Source organism: Aquarana catesbeiana, linkage group LG03, assembly GCF_042186555.1.
Source record: "Aquarana catesbeiana isolate 2022-GZ linkage group LG03, ASM4218655v1, whole genome shotgun sequence".
NCBI lineage: Eukaryota > Metazoa > Chordata > Amphibia > Anura > Ranidae > Aquarana > Aquarana catesbeiana.
In genome coordinates, this window is record NC_133326.1 from 362336485 (window position 1) to 362354729 (window position 18245).

Sequence of the window (18245 nt, forward strand, 5' to 3'; positions counted from 1 at the left end):
ATATTAGGACAAACCCCTTGGTCGCAGTACCAGTCTGCTCTGGATGAATGAACCTGTGTTTTTCCTTGTCATGGTGCCCAGCATTTCTGTTTCCAAACATATAGCACTTGTAGCTAAGGAGGTGAAAATGACTTATATGTTCTGTCATAAATGTGTTATTTTAAGCAGGCTTTTAAAGAGGACGTTTCTGCACCATGTTTATTTATTAGTGTTCTTCTAGCAGAACATTAAATCTGTTCTATCTCTCCTACCTCGGCTGGACTTCCTTAGCAGTGTTTTTATAGAGAGCAATGTTCAGTCATGATGCCAAACAAGACCTATCCCTCCATGTTTAACTCCATCTGGCTAAATCCTCTCATTCCACAAGAGTGTAATAATTATCACATGTCCCTGCTTCCGAACTGAGGAAAATTCCCTCACTGACTTTTCCATTTTATTTCTTTTCCCAGGTGTTAACTCTTTCATGGTTTACATGGCCTATAAAGATTTTTATCAGATGTCCAACACTGAGGTAAATTATTTGATATTTCCTTTGTTTCTGGGCAAAAGTCCAAATAGAATGAACTGTTTCAGGTCTGTCTCTGCTTGAAGCAAGGCCATGTTCTGATGAATTACAATGTGTTTACAAGTTTTTATCCAATAATATAAAACTTGTGCTGTTTCTGTGAAATATCATTTATTCAAACATGAGCAGCACAGCTGTCACATAAGGACTGGGGGGGATTTGTTACAAAACATAAGGATTGTAGATTCAAGGCTGATATGCTAACGTTGATGTTCAATGGTTTTCTCTTTTAGCTCTATGAGATTTTCACTTTCTTGGGAGGACTGGGTGCGATTGCTCAGGTTCATGCTGAGAATGGAGATATCATTGCCCAGGTAAAATAGAAAATAACTTTATAAATGTGTGTGTATGGTTGTAGGTGGATTTTGATACACCAGCACCGAGATTTATTTATTTACTTAAGGAGTCCAGCATGCTCACTGAATTTTCTCTTTCCATGGGAATTTTCACTTCACTTAAAGTGATATCAATTTTAACCACTTCAGACCCGCTCTATAACTGAAAGACAGCTACAGCGCAGCTCTGTTGTTACGAGAGGGCGTCCATGGACGTCTCCCAAAATCGTGCCTCCAGGGCCCCACATCCGGCACACTCTGTGTCACAGCTCAATAACAGCGTCCCTTTACCATGTAAACAGCTATGTCCATTCAGGGTCGGTGCTACCACTAGGCAGCCGCCTAGGGCGCACTGCTGCCTAGGGCGTCGGGCCACTGGTGTTTCTGCTCTCTCTCAGCATCAGCAGGCTGCCACCGTTGTGTTGGCACACAGTGTCAGAGACGCAGCGGCGGCGGAGGACTGTGTCTGTGTCCCAACTCCCGAATTAATGGAAGCAAGCAAACATTCATTGATGGGCACTGGTAGGCTGCATTTGATGGGTGCTGGTGAGGCTGCATTTGATGGGCGCTGGTGAGGCTGCATTTGATGGGCGCTTCATTAAAAAGGTGGGGTATACATGGGCAGGGCAAAGGGGGTGTAGCCAAAGGGGGGCGGCAAAATTAAGTTTTGCCTAGGGTGTCAAAAATCCTTGCACCATTCCTGTGTCCATATATAGCTGATCACATGTAAACAAATTTGCTGGTTATTGGCTTTCCTTTCCTCACGTGCTGTCACAGCATGAGGAGAGCCGGTAACCCACAAGTGTGACAGGAGACATGTACACAGATAATCGGGCCACTGATCATCAGTGCCGCCTATCAGTGCCCATCAGTGAAAGAGAAAAATTACTTTTTTATAACAGAAACTACGAAAAAACTTTTTTTTTTGAAAATTATATTTGTTTATTAGTTAAGCAAAAAATAAAAAGCCCAGTGGCGATTAAATACCATCAAAAGAAAGCTCTATTTGTGAGGAAAAATGCTAAACATTTCATATGAGTACAGTGCTGCATGACCACGCAATTGGTATTTAAATTGCGACAGCGCTGAAAGCTGAAAATTTTCCTGAGCGGGAAAGGGGTGAATGCGCCCAAAAAATGATGTCTTCTTATTTATGGATTGTGTCCATGCGAGCATTGGACATTGTTAAGCAGTCTGTATTTAAAATGTATTACGTTTAGAGTAGTTGGGGTGTGGATCGTGCACCTTGCAAGTGTATTTTCTTGTCAACCGGTAAAATTTTAATATACGTAATTTCCCCCAAAAAATAAATAAAAAAATTATGTAACACTGCAACGATACTGCACAGAAAAATCACTTTCCTACTCTTCTTGCATTCCCCACTGGTGTTGTAAGCTCCCCCTCTTCTTAAGGTGCCTCCTGTAGCAAGCTGGGTGCTAAGGAGGTATCAAAGCATTCTAGCTTCCATCAGGTTCTTTGTTGAGCTGTGTGCGGTGGTGTAAGCCAATACCCTGCTCTCCCCTCACAGGAGTTTGACTGATAGCAGTCGCCTAGTCTCCTGTGAATGCAGATAGTGAAGGGAGCAGTGCTGGAGCCAGAGACAGTGCTGGAGTAATTACACGGAACAAGGTGAAGGTGGCCATAGATGGATCGAAATTCAGCCAGTTGAGCAGGGACCGGATGAATTGCGATCTGTGTATGGCCACGGCTATCGATTGACTTCTGTTCAACCACCCTGTTGGATAAAGGCAGCTGGGTCAGCGGATGCAGCCCATGGCTGCGGAGTTGATCTTTGTATTTTGACAATGGGGGAGTCTCTGCGCTGTATCAGAATACAGTAAATCATACAGTATGAACAACTTCCATTCCGAGAGCACGTTTGTAACTCCAATTTGTTTCCAATTCTAACAAAGTTAGCCTAGGTACCCAATAAATTACTGTAATAGGTTTATGACACATTTCGCATAAATAATACATGGAAAAAAGGTGTTTGTTCAGTTTTTTTCATTCAGCCCGTTTGCCGAAGACAGAAGGTTTTTTATGTGTTCTATGCATTAAGATAAAAAATCCTTCTGTGTGCAGCAGCCTCCTTCAGCCCCCCTAATACATACCTGAGTCCATCTTTATCCAGTGATGTTGCAGGAGTTACTAAGCTGCCTGGGACTTCCCTCCTCATTGGCTATGACAGCAGCGTGGCGTGAATGGCTCCTGCTGCTGTCAGTCAAAATCATTCAGCCAATCAGGAGAGAGAGGGGCGGGGTCAGGTTGCAGCGCCGTGTCTGAATGGACACAGTGAGCTGCAGCTTGGCTCGGGTACCCCCATAGCAAGCTGCTTGCTGTGGGGGCACTCAGTAGGAGGGAGGGGCCAGGAGCACAGAAGAGGGCCCTGAGAAGATGAGGATCTGGGCTGCTCTGTGCAAAACCAACTGCATAGAGCAGGTAAGTATAACATGTTTGTTATTTAAAAAATAAAACAGAACTAAAACAAGACTTTACAGTCACTTTGAGTGTTTAGGGAAGGGGTGCAGGGCAGTTAGGCTCGATTCACACCTATGCATGTTGCTTTTGAGCGTTTTTGGAGGTTTTTTTTTCATGCTTGCCACGTTTTTGAGCCGCGTTTTTGCCGCGTTTTTGCCGCGATTTGCGTTTTGCGTTTTTTTTTTTTCATTTTTTTTTACAGTCTTAAAAAAAAATTACAAAAAAAATAAAATAAAAAAAAAAACGGCAAAAACGCACCAAAAACGCACCAAAAACGCATCAAAAACGCTGCAAAAACGGTGCACTTGCGTTTTTGATGCTTGTCCATTTAAAACCATTACATGCAAAACGCTGCTTTTTGCATGAAAAAAAGTCCCCGACCCTTTCCAAAAACGCAGAGATACAAAAAAGCATTGATGTGAACATGTTCCATAGGAACCCATGTTAAAAAATTCCCGTGCATTTCTGCAAAATGCAAAATGCATCAAAAAACGCGCTAGTGTGAATGGGGCCTAAGTGGGATTTTTTTTACTTTAATGCTGAGAATGCATTAAGATAAAAAAACACTTTGACTTTAATGAATGTGGTGAAACATCACTCTGCAAAGAATTAAGCTCTACAAATCAAGAATATTACTCTGCAAATCACTTGCAAATAAAATTTATGGATTTTGCGTGCACCTATACTCTTTTAGTAAATCAACACCTAGAATGTTTATAAGTGTAATTTTAATAATTGTACCAGCCTTATAAATAATGTCTGACTATTGTGCCTAGGTCCATGTAGCTAAATGTTTTAAGTGTCTGTGAACGTTTTCCTTTACCCAGGTCATGATATAGCTAGTAGTAGTTAGTCCTGTTCAACTGGACTTTTTCCTTTAATATTAAAGACATTTCTGAGCTTATTCAAGGCTGTTCTTCAGTTCTAATAGGTCTCAGGATCATACTCCAGAATTTATATACACACAGGTAGCACAGTCACCTTTATTCAATCGCCATGGAATGTGTCAAGGCAGATGTTGATTGTCCAATTGGAACCACTATCTTCTAGTTCTATAATCCCATGTCCTTCAAGTCATGCAGCAAAAGGTGTTGTCAAGTCCCTGGGTTAAAGATGGTAAAATGGCATTAATGAAGAATGCAAAGACCTGTACATTGGGGAGACAAAATAACCTCTTAACAAAGGAGGGCAAATTCTACAGGTCAAGGCTCAGCAGTTTTCCAACACTGCTGTTTTCCTTAACATGTACCAGGGTAAAGGGACATGTAGAAGGAGAAGAACAGCCAAAGCTCTTTTGGCTATACTTCTCCTATGGATCTCAGTAGTGCAGTTCGTTCTGCACTCCTGTGATCCGTTTTCACCCGATAACGGGCTAAAGCCCACTGTCAGCTGATGTCACAGAGCCGGTGCAGACTCTGAAAAAATCCCGACCATATGGTTGGGATCAGCCCAGAAGGCTGGACCGACTGCTGGCTCGGCCTCTCAGCAATCTACTGAGAGCCTGAGCCAGCCAATCCCACCCCCTCCACAGCCCAGCAATCCAGGGGGCGCTGGAGGGACAGAGAAGAGAGCTGATGACTGATAGTCATGCCTTTCTACTCAGAGTGAAGGGGGAGAACTGAAAGAAGAAGTATGTTTTTTTTTTTTTTTTCCCCTAATCCTACTTACCTAGGTGGCACATCTGCATCTGTCCCCCGCCGTCTCTGCTCTGAAAACCGAGCCATCGAACACTGCCGATAGCTCGGTTCTCTCGGCTCCTCGAGAGGAGAGCTGCTGACTGTCAATCAGCAGTTCTCCTGCTCTGCTCCTTCATGCTAACTGGAGGGCTGAGCTGTGAAGGGGCGGGGAGCGGCTGTCTCAGCCTCTCAGCGGCTCGCTGAGAGGCTTAGACTGCCATCAGTCCAGGCACCTGGCGGATCCAGACTTCGGAAGTCGGGATGACGCGGTGCCTGGACTGAACTTGTTGACGTCAGCAGAGAGCGAACGTCAGACCGCTCTCTGCCGAAAACGGGTCACAGGAGTGCAAAACGAATTACTCTCCTGTGACCCAGAGGAGAAGCCCAGCCAAACAAACCCAGGCTGGACTTCTCCTTGAATGATTAGTGGTGTTTGATCGCTCAGTTCTCAGTGCAGAGCAGCGGGGGACAGATGCCGATGTTTTTTTGTTTTTTTCGAAATACTATACCTCTCCTTTAACCACTTCAGCTCCGGAAGGATTTACCCCATTAATGATCAGGCCATTTTTTGTGATACTGCACTGCATCGCTTTAATTGACAATTGCACGATCGTGCGACACTGTACCCAAACAAAATAGATGTCCTTTTTTGCCACAAATAGAGCTTTCTTTTGGTGGTATTTTATCACCTCTGCGGTTTTTATCCTTTGCGCTATAAACAAAAATAAGCCAACAATTTTGAAAAAAAAGACAATATTTTTTACTTTTTGCTATAATATCCCCAAAAAATGTAAAAAAAAAAAATTCTTCATCAGTTTAGGCCAATATGTATTCTTCTACATATTTTGGGTGAAACAAAATCACAATAAGCGTATGTTGATTGGTTTGCACAAAAGTTATAGCATCTACAAAATAGGAGATAGATTTATGGCATTTTTATTATTTTTTTATTTTATTTATACTAGTAATGGCGGTGATCAGAGATTTTTAGCGGGACTGCGACATTGTGGCGGACAGATTCGACACTTTTGATACTTTTTTGGAACCAGTGACATTTTTACAGCGATCAATGCTATAAAAATGCACTGATTACTGTATAAATGACACTAGCAGGGAAGGGGTTAACACTAGGGGGCGATCAAGGGGTTAAGTGTGTCCTAGGGAGTGATTCTAACTGTGGGGGGAGTGGACTGACTGGGAGTACAGAGAAATCGATGTTCCTAATCACTAGGAACAGATGATCACACTGTACTCCCCTGTCAGAATGGGGATCCGCCTTGTTTACATTGGCAGATCCCTGTTCTGCCTCTTTGTGGAGCGATCGCGGGTGGCTGGCAGACATCGCAGCCACCGGCCACACGCATTGGCTCCGGCGCTATGCGTGTGTCCACTCTATTACACGAAGAGCTGTACCGGTACGGAGATTCGTGCAATAGAGCCGCCCTGCTGCAGTATAACTGCAGTGGCTGGTCGGCAAGTGGTTAAAGCAGCATTATATCTGGAAGACAGATGATGTTGAAGGTCCTCACCCCAGTTCATGGGTGGTTGCTCTTGTTTGACATAGATGACCTCTTTTACTCTGTTTGTGAACCAGTTGTTCTGTATGTCCAAACAGTTCCCCAAAGAAAGTCCTTTTCGTAAGGTTGTACCCTGTTGATTTAACAACAGTTTACACCCTCTCCCTTGTAAATTAAAGGATTAAAACTTATGCAGATTTCCTGACACTAATGAGTGAATTCTGGAACCAGAACAGGGTGGTTCCATGACTTTCACACCTCTCATCCTATCCCTGAACAATTAACATCTGCTTTGACACATTCTATGGTGATTGGATTAAGGTGTTTATGCTAGTTTGGTTTTCCACCACTCTCTCTCTGGAGGACAATGGTCACTAGGACAAACCAAATGTAACCCTTCAAACCATTTGAAAACTTCACATCTGCAAACTGACTGCTGTTTATGTCTATAAAACCAGCACAATAGTATTTTGTTTTTTTTACCGCAAACAAATGCAGGGTTTCCATACTGGTGAAGGTATTTATGTTCAGGAGATCTTTTCTCTAAAGCAAATGCTTTCCTGTACATGCTGAGAGACCGTACTGTCCCAGAATTCTGCTATGGAGCCCTGATTCTGTCTCCTAACCAGCCGTTGTAATGATGGAGTATGTTTTGGCTGATTTGCCTGTGTGTCAGTAGAAACGTAACCAGAATCTTTTCCAGGCCTCTGAACTGCATCTGTTGGCTCTCTGTCATGTTTCCTTTTTAATTGATACAAAATGTTATTTAGAGGTCAAGAATGCAAAATGAAGATGATGAAGTCAGAGAGGGGAAAGGCTGCTGTGCCCCAGAAAGGGGACAATGTGTCTTCTGTAGAAGGCTGGAATTATTCTCCAACAAAAAGATTGCCATCTCTGAGTGTAGAAGTGTAAATCTGTAGGGATAGAAAAAAGGAAAACGTTTACTGACTGAAAATCTAGTCACTACTGTTTCCGTAATTAAAATTGTCAAAACCCAAGTCCAGCCAAAACCTTTTTTTAGTGTGTGGAAGGGTTCAAATTTCTGTAGGATTTTAGATCATTCTTGTGTCTCTACAGTGGACTTTTCTCTTCCTGTTCTGACACCCATGGGCACTGGACAGGAAGTGAGGGGAAACCAGTCAAATGGTAACACTGGCAGCAATACCACATTGACAGAGTATCTAATCCTTTCCCACTAAAAAAAAAAACAAGTTTTTCATGGTTCTTCTGTTTAATAAATGGGCCTTTTGGTGTTTAATATCCTCTGTATGAAAGTGAAGTAATTTGTTTAAGTACAGGAGTTTAGGCTAACGAAATGCTTTAGTGTATCTGTGTTTCTATGTGTCTAAATATGAAAATGAAATAACTGATCTGCAAAGTGTAAAGCCAAACAAAGACAGTAGGAACCGAACAATTTTCGAACCATATATAGGCAGGCCGATTGTACCAATCGATCAATCAACTTGGGTACAACCATCCTGTTGGATGAGTTCTCCCGTCGGGGACAGCAACCCCCCGGGTTTCGAGGGAACACCATGGTTCCATGGGAGGGACTGTGTTAATGGGGGAATCAAGCGATTTTCTTTCCTGCAACCCATAGTTGCATAGGATAGAAAATCACTCCGTTTATGTACGGCTTTAGATTTGACCCAGAACAGAAAGTTTGCTGGAATCTCCTGAGATCTGCTGGAATCCCTGTGTATTAGGCCTGTTTTACATGGACGTCATCCGTTCGTTCAGTCACGTTTTTTCAAAGAAAAAACTGATTCAGTTTACACATCTGTTTTCAGTTCAGTCCAGTTCAGTTCAGTTTACATCAGTTTATATCAGTCCAGTTCAGTTTACATCAGTCTACATCTGTTTTTCATCTGTTTTTCTTAGGCCCCTTTCAAACACGCGGACCGCTTGGGTCAGTTTTTTAGGCGGATCCGATCAGACCCTCCATTCTCTATGAAGCAGTGTGTGTATCTGTTTACACCCGCCTACATCCAATCTGATCTGCTAAAAACATTCCCTTTCTGTCTAGTGGATTGGATGGCAGACAGGTGTAAATTAAAAGGCAGTCTGTTTTACATCCGACTGCCCATAGAGGTGAGTGGTCTGTGTCTATGAGGGGACACAGACCAGTCATCTGCCTGCTCAGTGAGGATCAGTGGGCAGATCCCCTGCTGAGCAAGCATATTCCTGTTGGTGTCCGCCCCATGTGGAAGGGGCCTTAGTTGTTGAAGAGACCAATCAGAGGTGACAAAAGTATAAAGAAAAAATGTTTCTTACCTAAAAACGGGCATAAACGGAATGGATGTAAACAGATGACATCCATTTATATCTGTTCTGTTTCAACAGATCTGGACGTAGGCTGTTCTGTTTAAAAAAATGGACCTGAAAGGACACAGATGTGGGCAGATGTAAACGGATGATCATCCACTTACATTCGCCCACCCATAAACAGTCCACACAAGGCAACATAGACATACAATGTGGTTCAGTCTACATCCGTCTAAAAAAACTGACAGACAAAACTGGACTGAACTCACTGAAATGTCAAAATTGGGCCCAATTAGCCATTTTCCCTCCCCGGTGTCATGTGACTCGTTAGTGTTACAAGGTCTCAGCTGTGAATGGGGAGCAGGTGTGTTAAATTTGGTGTTATCACTCTCACTCTCTCATACTGGTCACTGGAAGTTCAACATGGCACCTCATGGCAAAGAACTCTCTGAGGGTCTGAAAAAAAGAATTGTTGCTCTACATAAAGATGGCATAGGCTATAAGAAGATTGCCAAGACCCTGAAACTGAGCTGCAGCATGGTGGACAAGATCATACAGCGGTTTAACAGAGCAGATTTCACTCAGAACAAGCCTCGCCATGGTTGACTAAAGAAGTTGAGTGCACGTGTTCAGCGCATATCCAGAGGTTGTCTTTGGGAAATAGACATATGAGTGCTGTCAGCATTTCTGCAGAGGTTGAAGGGGTGGGGGGTCAGACTGTCAGTGCTCAGACCATACGCCACACACTGCATCACATTGGTCTGCATGGCTGTCATCCCAGAAGTTAGCCTCTTCTAAAGATGATGCACAAGAAAGCCTGCAAACTGTTTGCAGAAGACAAGCAGACTAAGGACATGGATTACTGGAACCATGTCCTGTGGTCTTATGAGACCAAGATAAACGTATTTGATTCAAATGGTGTCGAACGTGTGTGGCAGCAACCAGATAAGGAGTACAAAGACAAGTGTGTCTTGCCTACAGTCAAGCATGGTGGTGGGAGTGTCATGGTCTTGGGCTGCATGAGTGCTGCTGACACTGGGAAGCTACAGTTCATTGAGGGAACCATGAATCCCAACATATACTGTGATATACTTAAGCAGAGCATGATCCCCTCCCTTCGGAGACTGGGCTGCAGGGCAGTATTCCAACATAAGGACCCTAAACACACCTCCAAGACGACCACTGCCTTGATAAAGAAGCTGAGGGTAAAGGTGATGGACTGGCCAATCATGTCTCCAGACCTAAACCCTAATGAGCATCTGTGAGGCATTCTCAAATGGAAGGTGGAGGAGCGCAAGGTCTCTAACATCCACTAGCTCGGTGATGTTGTCATGGAGGAGTGGAAGAGGACAATCTGTGAAGCTCTGGTGAATTCCATGTCCAAGAGGGTAAAGCAGTGCTGGAAAATATTGGTGGCCACACAAAATATTGACACTTTGGGCCCAATTTGGAATAAACGATCTTTAGTTGACAACCCATTCGATCGAAAAACCACACATGGGGAAGTACATTTCATAACGTACAATCGCAAGTTATCAATCACATCTCTGTTTCCACCTTGTAATCGTTCAACCTGATCAAATTATGATCATATTCATAAACAAAGTATCTCAGTGCTGCTGATTGATTCAGAGCAAATTAAAATATCCCGCCCACCCTGTCCATTTGATTACGTTTGATTGAAATTGAGTCTAAATTGACCGGGAGGGAAGTTATGACTATTACATTATTTGCAGATTCAATTATTTTGATTGAATTGCACATTGATTGGTTATAAATAATTGAAGTGTGTGTGGCCACCATCAACACAAGTTGAGTCTCTAAACTTGTCAGATCGATTTCCTATTCCTATTCTGAATTTTTCTCAGTGTTGACATGTTTTTATTCTAGGCAAATGTTTATTTCACACATCTCCTGTCCAATTTGCATTTGAAATAAACAGTAAATAATTCTATTTTCAGGAGCAGCAAAGAATGTTGGAAATGGGTATTACGGGACCAGAAGGCCATGTTTTGAGTCGACCTGAGGAGGTAAGATAAATAATAATACCATGGTATCCACAATCAGATATAATTCATGTAAATGTAACAGTAAAAACAAATTTAACAAAATTAAACAAATACTTATGCTAAGAAACACAGTGATATATATACAAAATTGGAACATATTGGGGCACATGAAAAAAATAAATAAAAGGGGAAACTGGTCATAAAGAAACAATTACCTTTTGAATACAAAGGACCCTATTGAGCTACACACAGTAGAAATGTGTGCAGACTGTGTACATGCTTCGGATACTAAAATCAAGGGCAGACAGTGGTGCCACTGTACTCTATAGAAGGTATTGCCTAGTTGGCATTCTAGAATAGGATGTATCAACTTGACCCCCACCACAGCTTCTGCCCAGTCTTGTTGTTTCTTGACATCATCAGTTAGAAAAGTACTTTTGGCTAATCTAGTTCAGTTCCTCCACTGATTTAATTCCTTACTCATTTTAAGAGGAGCTCTTACAGCTTTGTATGGCAAGTACTACAGAAAGGGTATATGATAATATAGATGACGTACAATCAAGCCTTGACTTTTTTCATTAATGTTTTAAATTTCATCTCAGGTTTATCACAGATATGTTTTCGGTAAGAGCAGAATACAATGATGGTAATACCTTGTACACAGTGAAAAAATTGGACAAAAAATTCCGCTTTCGAAACGATTAAGTGATAATCTGATCGTTAGCACACAGCTTTTGAAAACCGATCACGACAGTTCATGCAAAATTATCCTAAGGGACGAACACCAAATGTTTCTCGTACGATACCAGAACGTACAATTTTCGTTTAATCAGTACAGTTTTTGTTTGAAAAAAAAAATCAGAAGACCACGCATGTTCAGAAATAACAGAATACATTACATCACTTATGAAGTTGTATTCTGTCCTATGAGAATTTTCGGAACCTTAATTTTCGATATGAGACTAGCATGCAAAAAAAAAAAGATGATCATTCGTCTGATATTCTCTTTCTTTGTATGAGGCTTAAGCAAACAGTCCTAACTTACAGTAATAGAACACCTCCAATTAATATGATGACAGTAAACTGGTTGCTTTAGGTTAGTGTACTTTACCATTACCATTGCACTGCCTTTTTGAATACTCATTGTGAAGTGTCCATCTCTTTGTAGTTAATGGCTGGGGATAATAAAAAAATAAATAAGATTGGTGTTGGAACATGTTCCACTTATTAAATGTTTTCTGTAAATAAGCTCTAGTTTTTATTCTAGCATTATTAGACAGAAGATGAAGTGAACTAGAATTCTACACTGCTGACACATGTCAAGAAGTTCTACAATCCAATAATGGATCCCACCCTCTATTTGTAAATTCTCTCACCTGATCGTAGGCAATAACATTGCACATATTTATACCATGCCCCTGACTAGGGCTATAACTGATCATACCTCTAAGGCAGAGGAAGCATGTTAGAATTTTATCATGTTGGATAGTAATCCAATCTTTTCTTTTTTTTTTTTTTTTTGTTAGTTAGTAATCTAGTCTCCACAAAGGTGACAATAGACACGAGGTGACAGCCAGATGTGTATGCAGGATCGCAAAACTAGCAGTGGCTTTTTTTCACCATATCAGACTCAGACATGCACATCCAATTTTCCTAGGTGTGCATGTTTATGCCATGCATTACAAGGGTAGAAAGAGTGAGTGTTGGCAGACACCCCCTAGTGACACTTTTTCTGGAGTGAACAGTAAAGATTGCACACGATTTCAAGGAAGAAGGAAGCCCTTAGATGTATCATTTTTTTCCGCTGAATTTGATGGTTTAAGAAAAAAAACAGATCCCATTCGCTCATCCACACATTCAAGGTGGAAGGAGGAATCCTCCCCGCCAAGCTATTGTAATTTGACAGCAGGGAGACTTCCCCTTTGTCAGAATATACAGGTCAGCAATGCCGGCTATAAATTGAGCAGGGGGAAATTCCAACAGGGTGGTTGTACAGAATTCAATCGGTAGATCAACTTCTGTACAACCTCCCTGCCCATACATGGATCAAAATTTGCCCATTCCCTGCTGAACCAGTTGAATTTTGATCCACGTATGACCAGCTTTAGGCCTGTCCAACTAATCTTACCCTAAGGGATCAGTTGGCTGGGATTGTGCATTGCTCCCAGAAAACACAAGATAATCATCTAATTTGGCCAGATCAGGTGACGGTCATTACTTGAGGGGCAAGGTTTAGACCATTTACTAGATAACACATACAATGAGCCTGCATGTTCCATGAATGCCAGTGAATTCAGTGTTTTTCTCTTTACTACTGAATGAGAAAAGAAGTTAAATTGTCTAAGAACAGGCCAGTGCAGCTTTTGATAGAGGGTAGATTCACATGGTCCTCCTAGGTATTTCATACATTGTACAGCCTTTGTCTGAGGTTGATGAAAGGCCTAATAATGAACAATTGGCATCTTATGTGTATGCTTAACTTGTATGCTGCTAGATGGTGACATAATTGTCACAAACATATTCAGAATCAATGCAGTTTTCCAAAGCCTCAGATCAAATGATGGAGTAGTAGAAATAAAGTAAAAAAGAAAAAACATGTTGCAAATGTAATTTGCACTGGATAGGTGTGCTTGATCCTTAAAGTGTATCTAAAACAAAGAAAAAAAAGTTACAGCTTACAAGTCCTTAGTTGTAGTAGCTGCAGTCATTTTTTTTTCTAGGCTTTTTTCCTAGTTGGTGATTCTGCCTGTAACATTTTGTCCTAGGGTTACAACACTCACTCAATGTACTTTATCTATGGAGGAGCAGTATTGTCACCCTATGAAAGAACTACAAAACATTCCCTTCTCCTTTTGCATTCCGAAGGGAGTGGTGCTTTGTCAGGGCCCAATCTAGCCTGTCTGATTTGGGAGTGCAGTAAAAAAAGTCAGGGGAGCATACTGTCAACATACCTTGGTTTTATCCTCTCCAGGTAGCTCTCCCTGTTTATCTGTCCCTCCAGCTTTTCCCACTGGTACTGGCTGTGAGTGGATCACGGACAGTCAGAAAGTGTAACAGAGATGCAGGGAACCAGTGTTCCCTCTTCACTCAGTGCGCTTCTGTACCATGAGTTACGACTCAGTTACAGAAGCATCTGACATTAGTTTCAGGAGTGCAGAGATGGTGAAGGAGTGAAAAAGGAATGGAAGTTCTATAGGTCTCTATGTGCTTGAGTCAAAGAGCTCCCATGTATTAGGCCCTGTTCACATCTGGCGATTTGGGATCATGGGCAGAATCACCACGACAATCGCTGCAAAACCGCACCACGTGAATGGCACCCAAACACACGCGGTGCATGTTGCCCCTATTGCAGTGCGATTTGGAATCTCCAGATGTGAACAGGGCCTTAGGCCAGAGTTTTTCAACCTTTTTTCAGTCATGGCACCCTTTAAAACGATGTATAATCACATGGCACCCTAATCCAAAACTGTATTTATTGGGCTTAAGGAAACACGGAATGATGATGTCACCCTCACCTTGGTATCACATGGGGGAATACCCCCCTTCACATCAGCATTCCTCCTTCACATGCGAGTCCCCCTGTTACTTCATAGCCATCCTCCTGTATATGAGATTCCCCCCAGAGTCTCCTCCCTCACATAAGAATTTCTCACCACATCAGAGCCCCCCCTTCTTCACACCAGAGTCCCCTCATCACTTCAAAACCCTCTTTCATCTTAGATCCTCCCCCTTCACATCAGAGTCCCCACATCACATTAGAGTCCTTAGTCCCCCATTTACATATAGTCCTGCCTTCATATCTACACCGCAGCTGTGGCATCATGGCAGAGGGCTTGAGGCAGAGCATTTCTGAACAGGTTCTGAATGCCCTCCCTGCATCAGTGTCATCCCTTTCCATGGTGTGCGCAGGTTGGCCATAAGCACTTTAACTAATTGTGTGCGTCCTGGTTGGCTTCCCTGTACCATGGAAACAAATGATGCATTTCAGCGGATAGGGGCAGGGCACTGTACATCCATGCCGACTCTGCATTGCCACAACTACGCAGTGCCCCCTAGCCCCTCATCGGCATCACTGATCCTGGGGAGGGCATGAATCTGGGGTAACAGCCCACCCCAGCACCACCCTAGACCTGGCCTTGTTTTCTGTAGTCAACAGAGAGCTGCAAATGATAGTAATGAAGCAAAGGCAGATGGCACAGGAAGTTATCAGCTCACACAATTTCTGACATGATTAACTGGTATTATTTTGCACAGATATAACAATATACTTTTAGTGATTTATATAACCAACCAAAAGGGACCAAATGAGCACAGTTTATTGTTAATGTTTGCATATCCTTTAACTGTGCCTGACATGATATATTTTCTCTGGAGAAAGCAGAAGCGGTAATGAGGTAAAAGGTTCAGTATACAGAATGGGGCTTGTGAGCAATTAGGGTTTTTTGAAGCCATTTAAAAACACAAACAGTTTAATTCTGTTCCTGTGCAATCCTCTTGTTTGTGTCCAGTGCTGATTAACTATTTCCTACTGCTTGATTGGCACTATTAAAACATCATCCTTTCAAGTAGGTTAAACAATGCAGATCAAATTATACATAAAAGGTAGGGCTTCCATTAAGCTCATAATAAAGGATGTAGCAATGTATACAAATGCAGGGGAATGTAAGCAAGAAGAAAAAAAAAAAAAAATAGATGTTCGCCAAATATACAGGTGACCAAGGGAAATGTTAACTGTTAAGTTCAAAAGTATACACATAAGATAAAAATTCCATTTAGATCATAAAACAGAGAATACTTCTTAGCCTACGCCAGTGGTTGAGCCAGTGCCAACGAGAGTGTAATGATTATTTTAGTAATGGGAAAGGAAGTTACATGTAATGAGGAGAAGATGTGCATACGGAGCAGAGCAGCATAACGCCCAGGGTATTCAACTGACAGGAAACGGTTGTATTTTTTACTGAACCATTTGGATGTACATTTGCCAGGAACTGAATATCCTAAGCCTGAAGTCTTTTCTGGCTGTGATGTAATGGGAGAGAGATGCACAAGGCTATTGTCATGGGCTGCGTTCAGACACAAACCATAAAAGCACACAATACAGTACAGCTAATGTGATGGACGTAGAACATAGCACTGATTGGAAACAGCTTTATAAATGATATTTATGTAGGGATGAATCGGCTGCATACCAGCTGCATGTAATGTTGAGGAATGCTTTCACAGTCATATTAAATTGTATACCTGTGGAGTCAAGTGATGTTCATTATCTTATTGTTCAGGCTTTCATATACAGCACCAAAGCATATGTTCATTATTTTCATATTTGCCATTTTTAAAGAGTGGGGTAGTTATTAAAAAAAAGTTGTCTTGATTTGTTTATTGTTGAGACATATTTTCCACTTTGGTTTAAAGGAGTTGTAAACCCTCAAGGTTTTTCACCTTAATGCATTCTATGCAATAAGGTGAAAAACCTTCTGCACTGCAGCTGTCCGTCAAAGCCCCCTTTTTTCTTACCTGAACCCAATCGTTCCAGCGATGAGCACGAGCCCAGCAGCTCCAGCCACTGTCTCGGGTCCTCATTGGATAGATTGATAGCAGCAGGAGCCATTGGCACAGGAGCCAGGGGCGGGGCTGAGTCATGCTGTCTGTGTCAATAGACACACGGGAGCCCACCATGGGAAGCGTCTCTTCATGGGGGGCTCCGGATGAAGAGGAGCCAGGAGCACCATCGGGGGACCCCAGAAGAGGAGGATCTGGGCAACTCTGTGCAATACCTTGCACAGAGCAGGTAAGTATGACATGTTTGTTATTTTACAAAAAAAAAAAAACGAACCTTTACAATCACTTTAAATACAGGAAATATTTTTAATTGAAGCTGCAGATATCTTGCTTCTCCAATCTCAATAGGCGAAGAAGATACCATGCTAGTATGCCCACATCCCACATATATATATATATATATATCTATATAGATATAGATATATATATATATATCTATATATATATATATCTATATCTATATCTATATAGATATATATATATATATATATATATATATATATATATCTCAGAATGTGTGATGTGTGTTATAGTAAAAGGACATACATGTAGTAAGCAAAAGCAACAAAACAGAAATATATCACATAAAATTGAAAATTTATATTTAAAAGTTACAAAAAATAGTAGTAACCAACCACATCTATGTGTTGTACCCAGGTAAAGTTTAAAGTTCACATCTATAATACAGAGAATATTCCTGGTCCGTGTAACTTCAAAAACATTCTGTCTTCTTCTGGAGTGCATGTGAACACATATGATGTCCAGAATAGGGTCAATATAGAAAAAGAGTGGTAAAAGACATTGTCTTATACAACAGAGTGCCAGTGAGTCAGCAACATGATAGAACAGCAGGGAGCATGTAGTGGATCATAGGCACCATCAGTTACCAACAACTATCACCCCACATCAATAGAATATGTGCATGCAAAAAGTAGTTATATAAACTGGCATCTACAGCTACATGATCATCTAACAAAGGTGAAGCACACTGGTCATGGTGAGAATTACAGCAATTTTTTTACATATTTTTGTATTTTCAAGCATCCATCATGACTGCTCATGAAGAGGTTCTTACAAACTGTCTTTTGAAAAACATGATGGCCATCTATTGACAACCATATGGGTTGCTATCTCTTGTCTATGGTTGTGTTATTGGCTGACAAAAGATTACCGTACATGTCAACACCTGATTGTACAATCTTTTTTGTCAAAACAATTGAACGGGGTGGCCTAAATAATCCGAACAATTGTATTAAACTGGAAAAACTAGTTGCTAGTAAATCTAAAGGATTGCAATGCAGAAGGTCAATTTTAGGCATGTCAGCTGAGATATCCATTCACAAAGTATAAATAAAACATGGAAAAATTTGCCCAGACCCCTGGAAAAGAGGACCCACGTATGTAGCCCCTTAGTAATTCCTGAAGACAAGTAATTCCCATTTTCTAAAGGATAATCTGCTCTTTCAGGATGCCAATTCCAGCTAAAGAGGAAAAAAATGTCTTAATTCTAATAGCAAGCATAAACTGAGGACAAAAAAATTCTGATCATCCGGTTATTTATCATTACTTGAAGGCCTTTAAAGTGGTTCTAAGGGCTATAGGACTTTCCCTTCATGCATTCTATGTATGAAGGTAAAAAACCTCACCCTGCCGCCCCCTCCCTAGCCCCCCGTAATACTTACCTGAGCCCCATCTTGTTCTAGTGATGTGCATGCAAGCAGCAGCTCTCCCAGGTCTTGTCTCTTCATTGACTCACAATCCCAAAAAAAAGAGGATCAGGGCTGCTCTGTGCAAAACCATTTTTCTTTTTTTTTTAATTCTTAGCTTTAGAATCACTTCAG

At 41.6% G+C, this 18245-nt stretch overlaps 1 protein-coding gene across 2 annotated transcripts in view; it reads left to right on the top strand.

The window, feature by feature from the left end:
* The window catches only part of DPYSL3 (dihydropyrimidinase like 3), a 264655-nt gene that overhangs the window by 214664 nt on the left and 31746 nt on the right, over window positions 1-18245 (top strand). For both annotated transcript variants that reach the window (XM_073620613.1, XM_073620614.1), the window contains exons 5-7: window positions 450-511; window positions 799-879; window positions 10798-10866. In XM_073620613.1, the coding sequence (XP_073476714.1) occupies window positions 450-511; window positions 799-879; window positions 10798-10866 (212 nt within the window). The remainder of the gene's footprint in view (window positions 1-449; window positions 512-798; window positions 880-10797; window positions 10867-18245) is intronic.